Source organism: Helianthus annuus, chromosome 11, assembly GCF_002127325.2.
Source record: "Helianthus annuus cultivar XRQ/B chromosome 11, HanXRQr2.0-SUNRISE, whole genome shotgun sequence".
Taxonomy (NCBI): Eukaryota; Viridiplantae; Streptophyta; class Magnoliopsida; order Asterales; family Asteraceae; genus Helianthus; species Helianthus annuus.
Genome location: NC_035443.2, coordinates 129,023,985 through 129,038,876, shown reverse-complemented (window position 1 = coordinate 129,038,876; position 14,892 = coordinate 129,023,985). Strand labels below are relative to the sequence as shown.

The 14,892-nt window shown below is 33.8% G+C and overlaps 1 protein-coding gene across 2 annotated transcripts; it reads right to left on the bottom strand.

Moving 5' to 3' along the window:
- Positions 1-570: 570 nt before the first annotated feature.
- Positions 571-9,243, bottom strand: LOC110890421 (homeobox-leucine zipper protein MERISTEM L1). Of its 2 annotated transcripts, none has more exons than XM_022138030.2 (12): positions 8,951-9,243; positions 7,085-7,329; positions 6,861-6,978; positions 5,964-6,152; positions 5,079-5,519; positions 4,877-4,978; positions 4,015-4,215; positions 3,632-3,806; positions 2,734-3,005; positions 2,315-2,410; positions 1,462-1,854; positions 571-893 (listed from the first exon to the last, which is right to left on the bottom strand). In XM_022138030.2, exons 2-11 carry the CDS (start codon positions 7,306-7,308, stop codon positions 1,486-1,488), a joined length of 2,187 nt encoding a protein of 728 aa, XP_021993722.1. In that variant the 5' UTR covers positions 7,309-7,329; positions 8,951-9,243; the 3' UTR covers positions 571-893; positions 1,462-1,485. The 2 variants fall into 2 exon arrangements, with proteins under 2 accessions (XP_021993722.1, XP_021993721.1); XM_022138029.2 differs by having other exon boundaries at positions 571-909; positions 8,951-9,240.
- Positions 9,244-14,892: the final 5,649 nt, after the last annotated feature.

The following is a 14,892-nucleotide window of genomic DNA, read 5'->3' as shown; positions in this document are numbered from 1 at the left end:
GTGTCTTCTATTCCAATATTTCGTCGTTGTTGAAATTGTTACTCACCTCATACAATGCAATATTGTTTATAACGAATAAAAATATTCTTAAATTGCTTAATAGTTTACAATAAAAATAGTTGTTTTTAGATAAAACTATGATCAGCTATATAAATCCTAGTCGAGATTGGATTGTTTTTTAGATGAATTTGTATTTTATGGAATTTATAAGGTTAACTAGTAACCCGGTTCAACCGCCCGATACAACCCGGTTCAACCGGTTGAACCATTTTAAAGTACAATCCGGTATGACTTAAAAACCGGTTTTTAAAACATTGGTTACGAGCACATAAACCAACGGACAACCTTGAATACCCTCATTTTATGCTCCAATTTCGTCATTCAGTTCAAGATTTATCACTGCAGGTCTATCCATATATTCGATTCCAGTATTCAAATGCTAATTTGTAACTTTGAAATTTTGGTAAAACATATTCAAGTTATAACTCCCTATAAAGGGCATCGCCTGTAATTGTTTGATCATTTAGTTTTTCTGCAAAATTTCTTGAGGCAAATACTATTAGAAGCAAATTTCCAAAAGACCACCATTTTAACACTTAAACATCAAAACACTTACAATTAGGGAACCCTAAAGAAAATACTCTAAATCTAAAAGAAGTTTTGACTTAGATTCATTCCATAAGGTTTTAGTTTACTCAAAATCTTCAAAATAACTAGCCAAAGTCAATACCCGAACCTATAACCTTCGATAATGGCTGAAAATGCATTCTTGATGTTGTCACCATTTGCCAAAGGATTGTTTTAGGTGCGTTCTTGACTTCTTCCATTAGCTTCAAAAATAAGAGTAAACATCGCCTGCTTAAATCCCCTTCATCTAGTCCCTTTGATTTATGCTACAAAACACACAAACTAGAGCAAAAGTCAATGATAAGAAAGAAATCCAGCATTTTTAGACTTTTACTAACCAAATATGCATATGTGACCACTATATAAAGGTTGTAAGTTGTAACTTTTGGCCAACATACATTTATTACCCATACAGTATTATTTAAAATAAACAATAACTTTATCTACAACCTAGGTATTAGGGACTGTGGGGCTTCCCGGGATATCCCTAAATGTTTCTTTTAGATACGTCACTGATTCCACACATCATCACCGGCAGGGTCATGTATTTCATCACGTTTTGTCCATTGACTAAAACCTTTCTTTATACAATTTTACACCTAAATACCACCTAATCTGAACCCACATATACCACTTTTTGAAAGGCAAACACTATACCGCTAGGTTATGGGTTTCAAACTTTTACTTAAATGTTTAATAAGACTACTATTCTCTATGGGTTAAATAGGTACCTTCATGTCATGATAAAACCAGTTAGCGGCATTATTAATGACCTTTTTAATGGACACATTATTATACAAAAGAATCTAATGTAATGCAAAGGGGGTGTCTTACTATGTAAAACGAAGATAACGATGGTTATGCATTCTCAGGAGCCACTGCGGCTTTGATCCTGTCGACGGTGCACTTAATAAGACTATTAACCGTTGCGACTGAACCTAGAGATAGTTTTGCTGTAGGAACCGAATCAACCAGAATCTGAAATGCAACTGTCAGTAAAGATCCACCATTTCCAACCTCTACAATCCTTCCACCTTGATGTTTTCCTGCTCCATCTGGAAGTATTGCAAAACCAGATGGTAGTAAAGCCACATAGTCGGGGTCGCCACCACTTAACACCACGTTCATTGCTGCAATATCTACGGGAGCGTAGATAACATACGAACCAGTTGAATCGTTGGAACTCTCCTGAAGGATAAGCATGTTTCCCTGGCTCGAATTCGCACTCTAGAATATGGTATAAATAAAATCAACAGTCTAGTACATTATAGGTAACACATATTTGGACCATTTGGTTATTCTAATGAAACTTGACAATGCTTTTGTAACCATTCGCCTTAGCAGTTATTGATTGGATCAGTCACACCAGACTCAAAAACTGAACAACATCGTATATTAATTGATAATTAAACATATAAATATATACTTAACTTAAAATAGTATATAACAATACTTCAATTTTTTAAGGAATATGAGACATTAAATAAATCAAAATATATAGTTTTAAGTCCTAAATAGATTGATAAATGATGTTTTAACAGGAAAAAAAATTGAAATCTGATCCGACCAACCACTCCATTTCCCGCTTCAAATGAAAATTATTAAAATAAACACAAGTTGAAGGGTTATGTGTCTTGTTCCCAATCCACCCGGTCTGGTTATGAAAACACTGGAAATTAAAGCTTACATTGACTCGTAGAAGTGAGACGCAGTTGCCTGGATCTCGACCATTGGCAATATGTGCCATTTCTTGAACCAGTCCACCATTTGAAAGAATGTCCCACTGCATATAGATGCAACATAGAACCGATGAATAAGGAGACACTAAAAGCTTTTGAAATTTAATTGGTGTAGAGCATTTTATAGCCTAAACCCACCAACAGCACAATTTATGTCCATAAACTGGACATCATTTAACAAAACTATTAGGGTACTGTCCAGTTTCTTAAAAAGTATCAGGGATATATTTATGTCCATAAACTGGACATCATTTAACAAAACTATTAGGGTACTGTCCAGTTTCTTAAAAATTATCAGGGATAAATATATATATCATTCATCAAGATTTCTAAAATGTAATGATGTATATTTGTTGTTAATTATTACCTCACTCCTTGAATTATCATCACGAAGAAATTCGAAAACTCGTTTTGGTGGAACTGGGATCCAAAACGATGTAGCGGCACTTAGCACGATACCAGGAGGCCTGCCCGGATCATCCACACTCTTTCTAGTCATAACACGGACATCATCTGCCCCACTACCAGATAAGGTTGTCCATGTGTGAGTAGTCGAAGCCCCGACACCACTACAAAAACTCAAAACCATTCTCTCGGAGAGTTTCAACATACTCTTTCGTCCTTCTAAGGTCGTTAGAACTGTTCAAAAATTGTTTATCATAGTCATACTCATCGATCAAAGAAATTTACTTCAACCGTGTTAATTCAAATGATCATCAGAACTAGAACAAAAATTACAAACTAGAAGTAACAGGGGATGATTTTAGCTCATTTATATCAAAAAATTTGAAAAGGGATCAAACCCTCATTTAATTATATCTTTTTTTTACATTTTTCAATCATCTCTTCGATAATTAAAATATTATATCTGATTACGTTTGCTTTGCATTTATACTTATTGTATCTTTATATATAGTTGATTAATGATAAATTATAATGTAAGGTGAATTTTCACAAACCCTGTAATGTACTTATGAATTAGTCTGGCTAGGTTAGTCTTTAATGGGTTAAAAGGGTAAAACAAAAATATTAACTTAATATGACACATTTTTATTGGATAAACAAGGTAAAAGACTCATCAAGTATATTTCTAGCCAATTATACTTAAATCAATTTATTATTATTATCAACAACATGTAAAATTTACAATTAAAATTTCAAGATGGTGTAACTATGTGTGAAACTTTGAACTTTTGGACAAATTAATGGATTTTCAAGTCACCCAACCATCCATTTTAACCCCTCTTAAGTAATACAAGTTTTACCTAACATGTCACCAGCCGGAATATTGTTAGCCATTGCGCTTGCCAGCCGTTGGCATTGTCTATCAAGCGTTGCTACCCAACGTCTTGCCCCAAATGCTAAACCAGAGTTCACTAGCAACCGATATATATCATGAACAGCTGTGTCATCAACTTCAACATGTTCAACCCACGTAACCTTACAAAAAACAAAAAGAAGAAAAAGACGCTTGGAATGTTAGATGTTTTTCTTCATCATAACCAGTAACATAGCAAAATAAACACAGTTAACAAAGGTTCTTAAAGTTTTAGTACAGAATTGTAATAGAGCCCCCCTACATTAATTATATATAGTATATATCCATTTATTAATATGTCATAAAATAGAAATTGGACCAGATCTTCACCTTTGAGTACCCATTGGGAAGTTCTTCAATTAAACAACCCGATGGCCTTCTTCTAGATCTTAAATTCGCATTAGGGCGTAAGTTGTCCAAAGATACATCCACCACAGCCCAGGTCCCATCCGGGTGTTGTTTACAGTACCTAACAAAATAGTATTCTCGGGTTGGGACAAGCGGCGAAGGCACTTGATACTCTGCTGTCATCTGTAAAATGTGTATCCGCTTATACTACATGGTTTTCATAAATTAAAAATTCTATTAAGTTTTCTCAGTTTTAAGCATATACTTTTTCTAATCACTTCTGTATTCAATGTTTTCTGTTCATTCCTAAGGGTTTGTTATATAATTTTTATACATATATATGGCTGAAATTTCCACGCTTATATGTCCACCACAAGGTTTGTTGGTTTTACTTATTTACATAAATCAAAACGTTGAGATATATAGCAATAAATGTTCAAACAACTGGAAACCAGAGCTGTTCGGTTCGATTCAGCAGGTTGAAGTGGTTCCATATTTTTTTCATTTTGTTTTGTGAAACTTTTTTAAAATATTTTTTTGGTAGCTGGATCTCTCATATAAATGAGAGAGCCTTTGACAACACTATTAGGAAGGTATTAAGGTTGTGCTCTAAATAAATAAACTAAATACATTCCACAATTGTTCACTCTATTTTATTTAGATATTTCTTTCATTGTTTAACTATTTTTATTTTCTAACCAACATAAAAACATACTTATATCAAACTTTGAATTTCGTATAGTATCTATAACTTATGTACGATTTTTATAGATCTGACAGGTCTAGTGGATCAGTAAGGCGACCGGTTTGCTATCTAATCCAATCCTAAAAAAATGATTTTTACCACTTGTAGGGCTCCATTGTAGTTTCCAGCCACTCCAGTTGAAAGCACTTCTAGAGTCATTGCTCTTGAAACAATCCCAGAAAACACATTTGACCACTGATTCTGCAAATCATGATCACATATTATAAGGTTTATAATCTAACTCAGCTCATATTAATCATAAATTCAACACAAATATATATATATTTTTTTTTTGCCCTACCACATCCATTAGAATCTCCACAATACTGATATGATTCATGATGACAACTGTTGACTCCTTTGAAGCTTCTGATTTCAATCCTAACTGTTTTGGTCCAATGCCTCTTGGAAAGGTTTGGGAGTATTCTTCTTCATTTAAAGTCTCTGATGAGTTATCAGAGCTTCCAATCCACAAAGGCTCACCAGACTGAGCCATTCTAACCAGCTCCTCCATCGCTGTGACAGCTAGTTCGATTATAACTGGCTTGTCGGCCTCACTAGGACCTGAAACTGACCGGAGAAGGTTGTTGGTTCCAAACATGTCGTCTACCATTGTAGGTTGTGAACTAAAACTACCGATTGGTAGATCAAGAGAGCGTGATGGTCCATTGTGTGAGAGGTTAGGGTAGGATAGCATTGGTTTGCCAACATATTTTGCTGCAATTCCGGATATCCTATCAATCTGTTGAATTCACAAGAAATATTTCTGGCTTTAGAAATCAGAGTTGGAACTACAAGTATAATTAATAAAAGAATCATCTTTTCAAACCATTTTACTTGGTTTTACATAGCAAATAGACTAGCATTTTGGAGAATATATAAAAAGAACATATTTTCGTTTTGGAATAATCGCTATTTAACAAATAAGAATTTTTTCCTATGTTTATTTTGCTGATGTAAGGGTATAAATATAATAAATATATGACACACTTCTAGATGTATAAAAGAGTTTACATTTAGATAGCAGAGATATTAAAAAGAATTAACATTTTTGTTCAAAATCCCTTAGCATAATTTAGAAGCAAAAAAATAAAGCTTTAAAAGGTTGATTACTTGTTTTCAGAAACATCTACAACTACTAACAAAACTATAAAACCTTGAAAAGTATGGTTTAAAGGTTGATTACTTCTTCGCGAAGGCGAGCATTTTCGATTCTAAGGTGTTGTTCATCGAATGACATCTCCCCAATGGCCGCAGGGCCACCACAATTAGGACATGTAGCATTGGTGAGGGCTTCTTTGTAGCGTATGTTCTCCATACGTAGCTTTTCGTTTTCATTCCTCAATTGTGAGTTCTCGTGGCGTTCATGTTGAGCCTAAATTAACAAGACAAAATGCACAGCTTTAATTGCATCTGGTTAAGCTTAATATTCTTGAAATACATAGTAACCATGGTCATATTGTACAAGACTATCCGGCCAACGGCATTTAGTTCAACTGCTCTTAATTAAGCCTCTAAAACTGGTAACCTTCTGGTAGATGTCATAGAGGTGACAAAATGGGATAGTAAGAAATAGTTGTGATACTTTAGCACTCCGGTCAGATAAGGCTATACCAACCCATTGACACACTTTTGTCTTCTTTTCTTGAACTTTATAAACTATTAATTAATGTTTAAGAATATGTGAAAATTAAATGATTGCTAAATCTTATTCTGTTTTTCAAAATAATAAGCTTAGGAGAGGTTTAACCAATTTTATTCAGTTATACTTTTTAAGTTTACCATTTGAACATTAAAGAGTAAGTATAACAAATATTTTATGTTTAATCAAATATGGGTTAGCATTGCCACTAGTTGATATGTGTATTAATGAGCTTAGAGTAATACAAAAACTTCAAGGTGCTCACTTAATAAAGGGCTAAAATCAAGGGAAAATATAGCTTAAAGGATAAATCTCAATTGTAAACAAGTAAGAAATTTGCTACGATAAAGCCTGAATTTCTCACAATTAACAAAACGAACAAGCATTCGCACAGTGCAGGCGCGTTTTAAGTAACCAGTGTGTATTGTATGTGTAAAATACCTTCATTTGAGTTCTCTTGTTTTGGAACCAAAACTTAACTTGCAAAGGCTCCAAAGTTAATCTTCTTCCAAGTTCTTTTCTTTGTTTATCATCTGGATGTGGGCATTCTTTGAAAAAACTACATTCAACAGATAAAATGTGCATAAAAGTTAACTTCAAAACCAAAAAAGGCATTTTGGGTCAAACAAAACTACCAGAAGATGGATTTGATCTAATGAACTTACGCCTCTAGTTCTTGTATTTGATGTTGTGTGTGACGATGGTAACGTTTCTTCTTGTTGGGGCGTTGATTGGGATCTAGATCATCGCCGGAGGGAGCTTCCATTATATCAGTGCCAGATTTGCTCTCATAGTCATCATCTCTAAGCATATCAAGCTCATTTTCTGTGGTCTTGTGGCTCATATCAAGAAGATGATGGTGACTCTCAAACATGTTGGGTTGGAACATTTTTTTTGTTCTTCCCCACACCTAATCATAAATGGTTTTACTTGATATCGGTTATTCAAAATAAGCCAGAAATAAAACATTGAAGTATTGAAAAAAAGGTGTGATATTGAATTCCGAAAAATGTAAAAGAAGACTGATAGTAAATAATCATAGAAGAACCTGATGAATAATTATCACTTAAATTTGAATATAAATTTAAAGTGAAAGAGTCCAAAAAACTACTTTAATGACACATATATTTAATATTTAATAACTTATAAATAATAATTTTATCAAACTTATAATTGCCAGAAATAGAATTAAAAAGCTATTGTAAAATAGTTATAGAAAAATAAATGTTTGGCACGTAAAAGGCAACCATAAAAAAGAACAAAGGGGTTATTATCTTTTTTGGGTTTTGCAAAGTTTGAAATTGAATATTAAATTGATGTAAACGTGTTTACGTCTTTACAACAATAATAATAACAAATTAACATACAATTCTATGAATCAAAGATAAATTTTTGTGATAAAGAGTTTAGAGAATAAATACAAGCTTGAACTTGAAATTAAAAAATGCAACTCTATCTTCTTTGAAAGCAAAGGTCAAATGCAACATTTAATAAAGAAAACGAAAGAAACACAGATTTTGTCTTGTATTGATGATAGTATTTGGGCATAGTTATGAGACATTAATAATCATATTAAATATTCATACTAAGTATTAAATTATTTAACATAGTAGTAAAGTGAAAGAAAACATACGATATGAGTTTTGGATTATCGATAATTTGCAGACGTAAGAGAATTTAATGGAGGTCAACAAATCTCTATCTTCTTTGAAAGCAAAGGTCAACTTTAAAAGCTTAAAAACATAAGCATAATTTATCTTTTTTTTTTCCTAATTATTGTTTCTTTTGTTGCAATTATATATACAAATTTATAGTTTAGCTATTTAAAGAACTAAAAACTTTGTCACCGCTTGATATTCAATTCATGAAGACTACAAAAAAATGACCAAACTATTGAAACAAAATCACAAACCATCATATGGATAGTGAAATATTATTAGTATTTTCCTGAAATCCGATCTGGTCTCATTAAATATTTAAAACTTGATGAAACTGAAACTACAATTTAAGATTTAATTTCCAAATTCATAACTAATATTATGGATCGGTTTTTTTTTTTTTTTTTTTTTTTTTTTTTTTGTAATTGTGGTTTGTAAATATATGATGAAAGAAAATAACAAAGATACATAAACACATACCTGATCACCAAGAAAATATTTTTATATCAATAAATAAAATCAAATCGATCCAGAAATGTTGTTTTTTATTCTTAAACAACATAAGAAACATCATAGTACATATCCAAGAAGATACACATGTTTATACAGATTCAGAAACCCTAGCACACAACTAACCTTTCTCTCTCTAGAAAAAGATGTTTTTTAGTATGTGTTTATTTTTTGTAAAGAAAAATCACATCTTTAAAACTTTCTTGAGTTTGTAACATATCTTGGAATTTGAAAGACTTCTTTTCTTCCCTACTAAAAATAAGATGTTCATAAAGTCTTGGAAAGAAAGAAACCATGAAAGTCTTATATCACTTTCATATAATAAACTCAATGCAATTTGAGAAGGGTTGTGTGGTAACTTACTGGTGTATGTATATTCAGTCTTGGTTTTGCAGGTTTTTTTAGACCAAAAGATTGGTATTCAGGGAAAAGGGTCAACTGGAAACTATTTCTATGAGAGTAAAATTGTGGTTTTCAGGCTGGTTTCCATTGAAGCTACCTGTATTTTTCTTGTGATGATGGAATTTAAGAAGAATGAAGAGAGAGAGAGAGAGAGAGAGAGAGAGAGAGAGAGAGAGAGAGAGGAAAGGAACAGGTGGAGAATTGAAGAGATGAGAAGGGGAGGTAGGAGAAGTAAATGCAGTGTATAGAAAGGATGCAAATGCATTTATGGAGAGAGAGAGAGAGAGAGAGAGAAACTTGTTGCAAGCTGGTGTTCAGACTTTGCATATTTCACACACACTCACCATGTGTAAATGTAAGTATATGATGAAAGATCAAAGTAATGACATATTTCTCCTTAAAATGCATTTTTTTTTCCTAGTTGCTTCTGTAATTGTTGCTTTAAGGTAGGGAATTGACTATCCCTGAAGCTATTAGCAGCTAATTCTTACCTCCTACAATTGACTTTTTTGATATATGTCACAACTATTTTTAGAACCATGTTGATTTGTTAAGTATATAGTCTCAAATGGGATAGCCTTATGGAAAATTGGTATATTCTCAACCAAATGGCTGTGTGATCAAATCCTACGAATGGTAGATGTGGTGATTTTAGTTGTTAATATTTACACACACCCCTTAAGGCAAAAAGAAAATTATTGAAGATTAAATTTACAGGATTAAGCTAGTTTTCTGATTTGTAATTAATGAGCTTAAAAAATAAGTATAAATTGGATTGTAAGGATTAAGTTTGTGTAAAAACATATTTTTCATTTTGTATCTAAAATTATTTTAGTCTAATTTTGTGTATTTAAATTACTGAACTTGCTAAAAAATATGTGCCCTTTATCTTTTTTAAATGACATGTCACGTATAGAATTAAAATTATATAAAGGTTGAAGAAATTATACTTAGCCAATGTGTAGTGGAAGACCCAAATAATGTCTGCACCGTTGAGCGTTTTGCGACATATGACAGTCTAACCAGTAATGCGACATTGTAAGGCATTTTTCATAAATGGGTGTAATGGGTTAATACCTAGTAATGCATCATCAATGATTACCCAATTATTATTATTTTTAAATTAAAACTAATAAAATTTCGTTAAATAAAAAAAATTACATTGCTAAAAAAAACCAAAAAGTGGTCGGAAGGGATTCATCTATTATATATGATAAATTAAAATTATCTGGGCCACGTGTCAGTCAGTAGATTAGGACATCCTTTTTTCCATTTTCCCGCCCAACAATACCATCCCCTTTATATTTCTATTTTTCTCATTCTTCTTTCACACAGTTCCAAATTTACGCAAACCCTAATCTGAGCTCTTCATCTGCTTCTCTTTTCTTTGCAATCTGATACCCTATTCTCCCACCGCTTCATCGCAATCCTCACAAACTCTGTTTCTTTTCGATCTGAGTATGGAAGACAATGATGGTGGTGTTTAGGGTTGGAGAAACGACGATGTGAGCAACGGTCAGAGATGAAGGGGATTCATCAATCTTAATCACTCGATTATGTTAGTTTTCGATGATGCTTTTCTAATAGTTCTTTTGGTTTTCACCTCTTCGAAATCCTTTTCAAAATTGTTATTATATTTTGTGTATAGGGTTTTGTATTGGTACACATTGGATATGGGAGCAGCACAAGCGATGAAGAGAATTCCACAAATCAAGTTTGTACAACATCATTCTAAGCCTTTTGGTTTGTATTTGTTTTGATCTTTTCGTTTTTTTTTTGTTAAGACGTTTGATTTGTTTGTGTTAATGTGTGGATAAGTTGTTTATTGTTAGTTTAGGTTTCTGATTATCATTTTTTTTGGATTAGATGTCAGAAAATGTGTTATTTGTTAAGTTAGCGTTAGTGACTTAGGGTTCGAATAAGAGAATTTGATTTGCTTATTTGATTCGGTAAGAATTGATTTGAAGAACAAGATACGTGCCCTGAATCGTTTGAAAACTTTTGTTATATTAGGAACATCATAACTTGAATATATGTAAAATGTTGGATTTACATAAATATGTTATCATAGAAATGTTGTTGCTGAATTTACATAAAATGTTGGATTTAACCTTTACTATATTCATAGTTATATTATATATATTTTGAAAGTATGTGCGTGCATATTTACATATATTGTTTTGTGCAGAACACTACTTTTACCTACTAAAGATCATGAGAGGGCCAACTCATCGGATTTAGTTCAAGGTACAAAATGATGGCAAAACAAATTTCTTTGCATCATAGAAAGCGATGAGCATTTGGTACTGTACCGGTCATTTTCGGTATCGATACCCATTTTTCAGTACCTTTGATACCGGTACTGGTACCTGCTCATCCCTGATGATCTTAGATAGACTTTGGTTCAATCTTTTAATTTAGTTTCAGTGGTATAACACTTACCCACACTTCTTAATTCATATTGTACTAACATTGTTTATTCTAAAAAAGTTGAGCTTGACTCCAGGAGGTATTATGGGGCTCTATGCCGTGTTCTTGTGTTGGTCCGCAATAAGAAGGTACAATTTGAATTGTTTGACAAATATCAAGCATATTATTAGCATGCTTAATATAGTTTTGCTTGGAAACCCGTTCATCGATGTGGCGTCGGATACATTTTTCTTATGTGGGGATTATATGCCCAATGGTGCGGGTTACCTCTGGTTTGGGCTTTTTGGCTGTGTGACCTGTTGGAACTTCATAAACACATGCCACGTTGTTGTAAGAGGAAAAATTGGAAAGCAGTAGGTAATAAGATGATAGTTTTGTTTAACTTCATATAAAAGAAATATTTTGTTTTACAACTAGGTATAATTCTCTTTGATCATAGATATTGCAGCTATAGTGGATAATTGTTGATGTTGATCATGCTTGCTCTGCATATTCATACGTATTTGGTTCCCTTTATAGGAAATTCAGGAGCTCAACAAAAAGATGTCGGTACTCGATGTTGAGAAAACAGAGTTGGAAGTGATTATAGTCATAAAGATTTGGATTCTGACCATGAAAAAGAAATCAAATTTATTTATTATAACCCACCCCTTAGCGAAGATGTCGGTGTTTGGAATTCTGTTTCAGTCCCACCTGTGGCAGAACGTCAACATGACGAATGGAAGAGTGGAATGCACTGAATGAAGTTGTTAAAGACATGGAGATTGTATGGCCACCACTGGTTGTCATCATGAATACTCAGCTTGAATAGGATGAAAATGATAAGGTGTATCATTACTATTGTTAATAAATGAATTTACTAAATGAATTTACTAAATGATAGTTTTAGTGGCTCAGGATGGGAAACCAAGAGTTGCTTGACTACTACTTTGGGTCGTCTGAAGCAATGAGGGCCGCCATTCTTACGGGCCAAAAGGACACATGAGTATTAGTGTGCTGAATTTTGAATCCTCGGTCATTGGATATACAAAGGCTGAACGTCTGAGCAAGCATTTTGAGGATGAAGGATCAAGGATCTGATCAGATACGTGGGATCGTTGTCCTGTTCTGTTTTATCCCGGAGGAAAACGAAAGCTATATGGCAAAAAAAAAGACATGGATATCTTTAATCAATATTCTCCAGGTCAGGATTATTCTTTCTGTGTTTCATTTCTGAATCACATGAATAGCTTTTTAACTTATTTTTATATGTTTATATAAAGAAATCAAAGTTAAAGTTTGAGTTGGTATCTTAACAATGAGCGGCAAAAAAAATATTTACCGATATCCCACCGGGATAACCGATATCCGATTTTTTACCGCTTTAACTGCATAGATATGATGTCACAAGATTGAATATTATAATAAGCAAAACCTCATATTCTTTACATGATTTGGATTCAGGTCAGACTAAATAAGAATTATCGTTCTACCCGCTGTATTGTTGATGCTACTTCCTTTCCTATACAAAATAATTCGAAACGAAGTCAGTTAAACAAGGTTGTTACTGATAATTCTTCTGGTTCTAAGGTAACTTCCTTTTTTCCTTAAATATTTTTTATTTATAGAATATGTGATTTTCATATGTTTGATTTTAATGATTTGAATTATCTACCCAGATTATTGTTAAATAATGTTGTAATGAGGACGTGCAATGTTCGTTTGTTGATGACAAGATATTAGAACTCACTTTGTCGGGTTCATCTGTTAAAGGCACTTTTGGAGAGATTGTTGTTCTTTACCGACGACAGGTGAAAGTGAAACTGTTAGTATTAGACTATGTCGGCTATTATTATTACTTATGTATTGTCTAGGGTACCTAAGTGTAATTAGGTGTTCTATATATTCTGATGTAATCTTCCTTTTATTCAATTCAATAAAATTCATTATCTCTGATATGTTGATTTGGTATCAGAGCCTAAATCAACTCCTACTTTTTCTCCAGCCCTAATCGGCACCAACTACCACGGAAGAACCTTCTGCCTACGGAAGAAACCTTCTGCCAGCCAACTTCTTTCTGTTAATTACCTTCTGCCAGGTTAACTACTTCTGCTGATATCTTCTGCCGATCAACAATGGCAGCCATTCTTACCTTCTCCAATCAAGAAAAGACTACCCACAATTCCCACAAGTTTGCTTTTACCCTTAAACCTACAAATTATGGATATTGGAGATCAATGATTAAATCTTTTCTAACCTCACACAATCTGTTTGGTTATGTCGATGGGACCATTCTGTGTCCTGATCAGAAGGTCACTGTTGATGCAGCAACAACTGATAATCCCAGCTATACACCATGGATCTCGAACGATGCTCATATTCGCATGCTCATCATCTCAACAGTGTCTGAAGATTCGTATCAACATGTTCAGGGAAAAACATCCTGAGAGGTTTGGCTGTCTCTGGAACGGGCTTATGCGCCTGTCACCGCCTCTCATGAATTCATTCTTAAGAGTCAACTACTTCGTATCACAATGAAAGGTGAGGAAAAACCAATTGATTACTTAAGCAGGGCACAAGAATATGCAACCGCCTTGGCTAATATCGGAGAACCGGTCAAAGATAAAGACCTTGTCATGTTAACTCTTGCTGGACTAAGAGAAGAATACAATGGTTTGAATGCAAACCTGCTGGCTCGACAGCCTCCTGTCTCCTTTCATGAGATATATGCTATTTTATGTGATCATGACTATGTAGTCACCAAAGTTTTAAATGCTAATCCCCAAGCTTTTTTGGCTGCTGCTTCTCCTGCATCACAGCAGCCCTCGGCTGCCCCCAACCCTTCGGTTATGCAACCGACTATTGAACAATTACAACAACAACTTAAAAATATCCAACTTATGGCATCTCAAATGGTTTTTCAACTAAACCCCACATCATCACCACGCCCTCAAGCTTATTTTGGGTCTCGTTCTTTCAATACAAATCGTGGTGGTCGAAATTCTCGTGGCTACTCAAGGGGAAACTACTGTGGTTCATTCACTCCACGACCACGAGACAATGGTGGTGGAAGACAATTTTCTTGGGCCTCCACTCAAAATACTGTCTACGGGCACTGTAATCGATGTTGCATAGGTCATCTACCTTCACAATGTCCAAATCAGCAGAATTCGCAGCCACGACCACCTCCATAAGCAAACTTTACCGCCTTCTCTGATGCTGCTTCATCTTCTGGAAGTGCTTGGAAGCCCGACACTGGTGCCACTCATCATGCCACCCCAGACTTATCGAGCTTGGACAACTCTGAGGCATATTATGGTAATGATTCCTTACTTGTTGGCAATGGTCATTCTATACCCATTTTTCACATTGGTTCATCCAAAATTTACTCTTCCAACAAAACCTTTAAACTTTCTGATATTCTTCATGTTCCTGAACTTAAACAAAACCTTTTATCAGTTTAAAAATTTTGTCTTGACAATAACGTTTTCTTT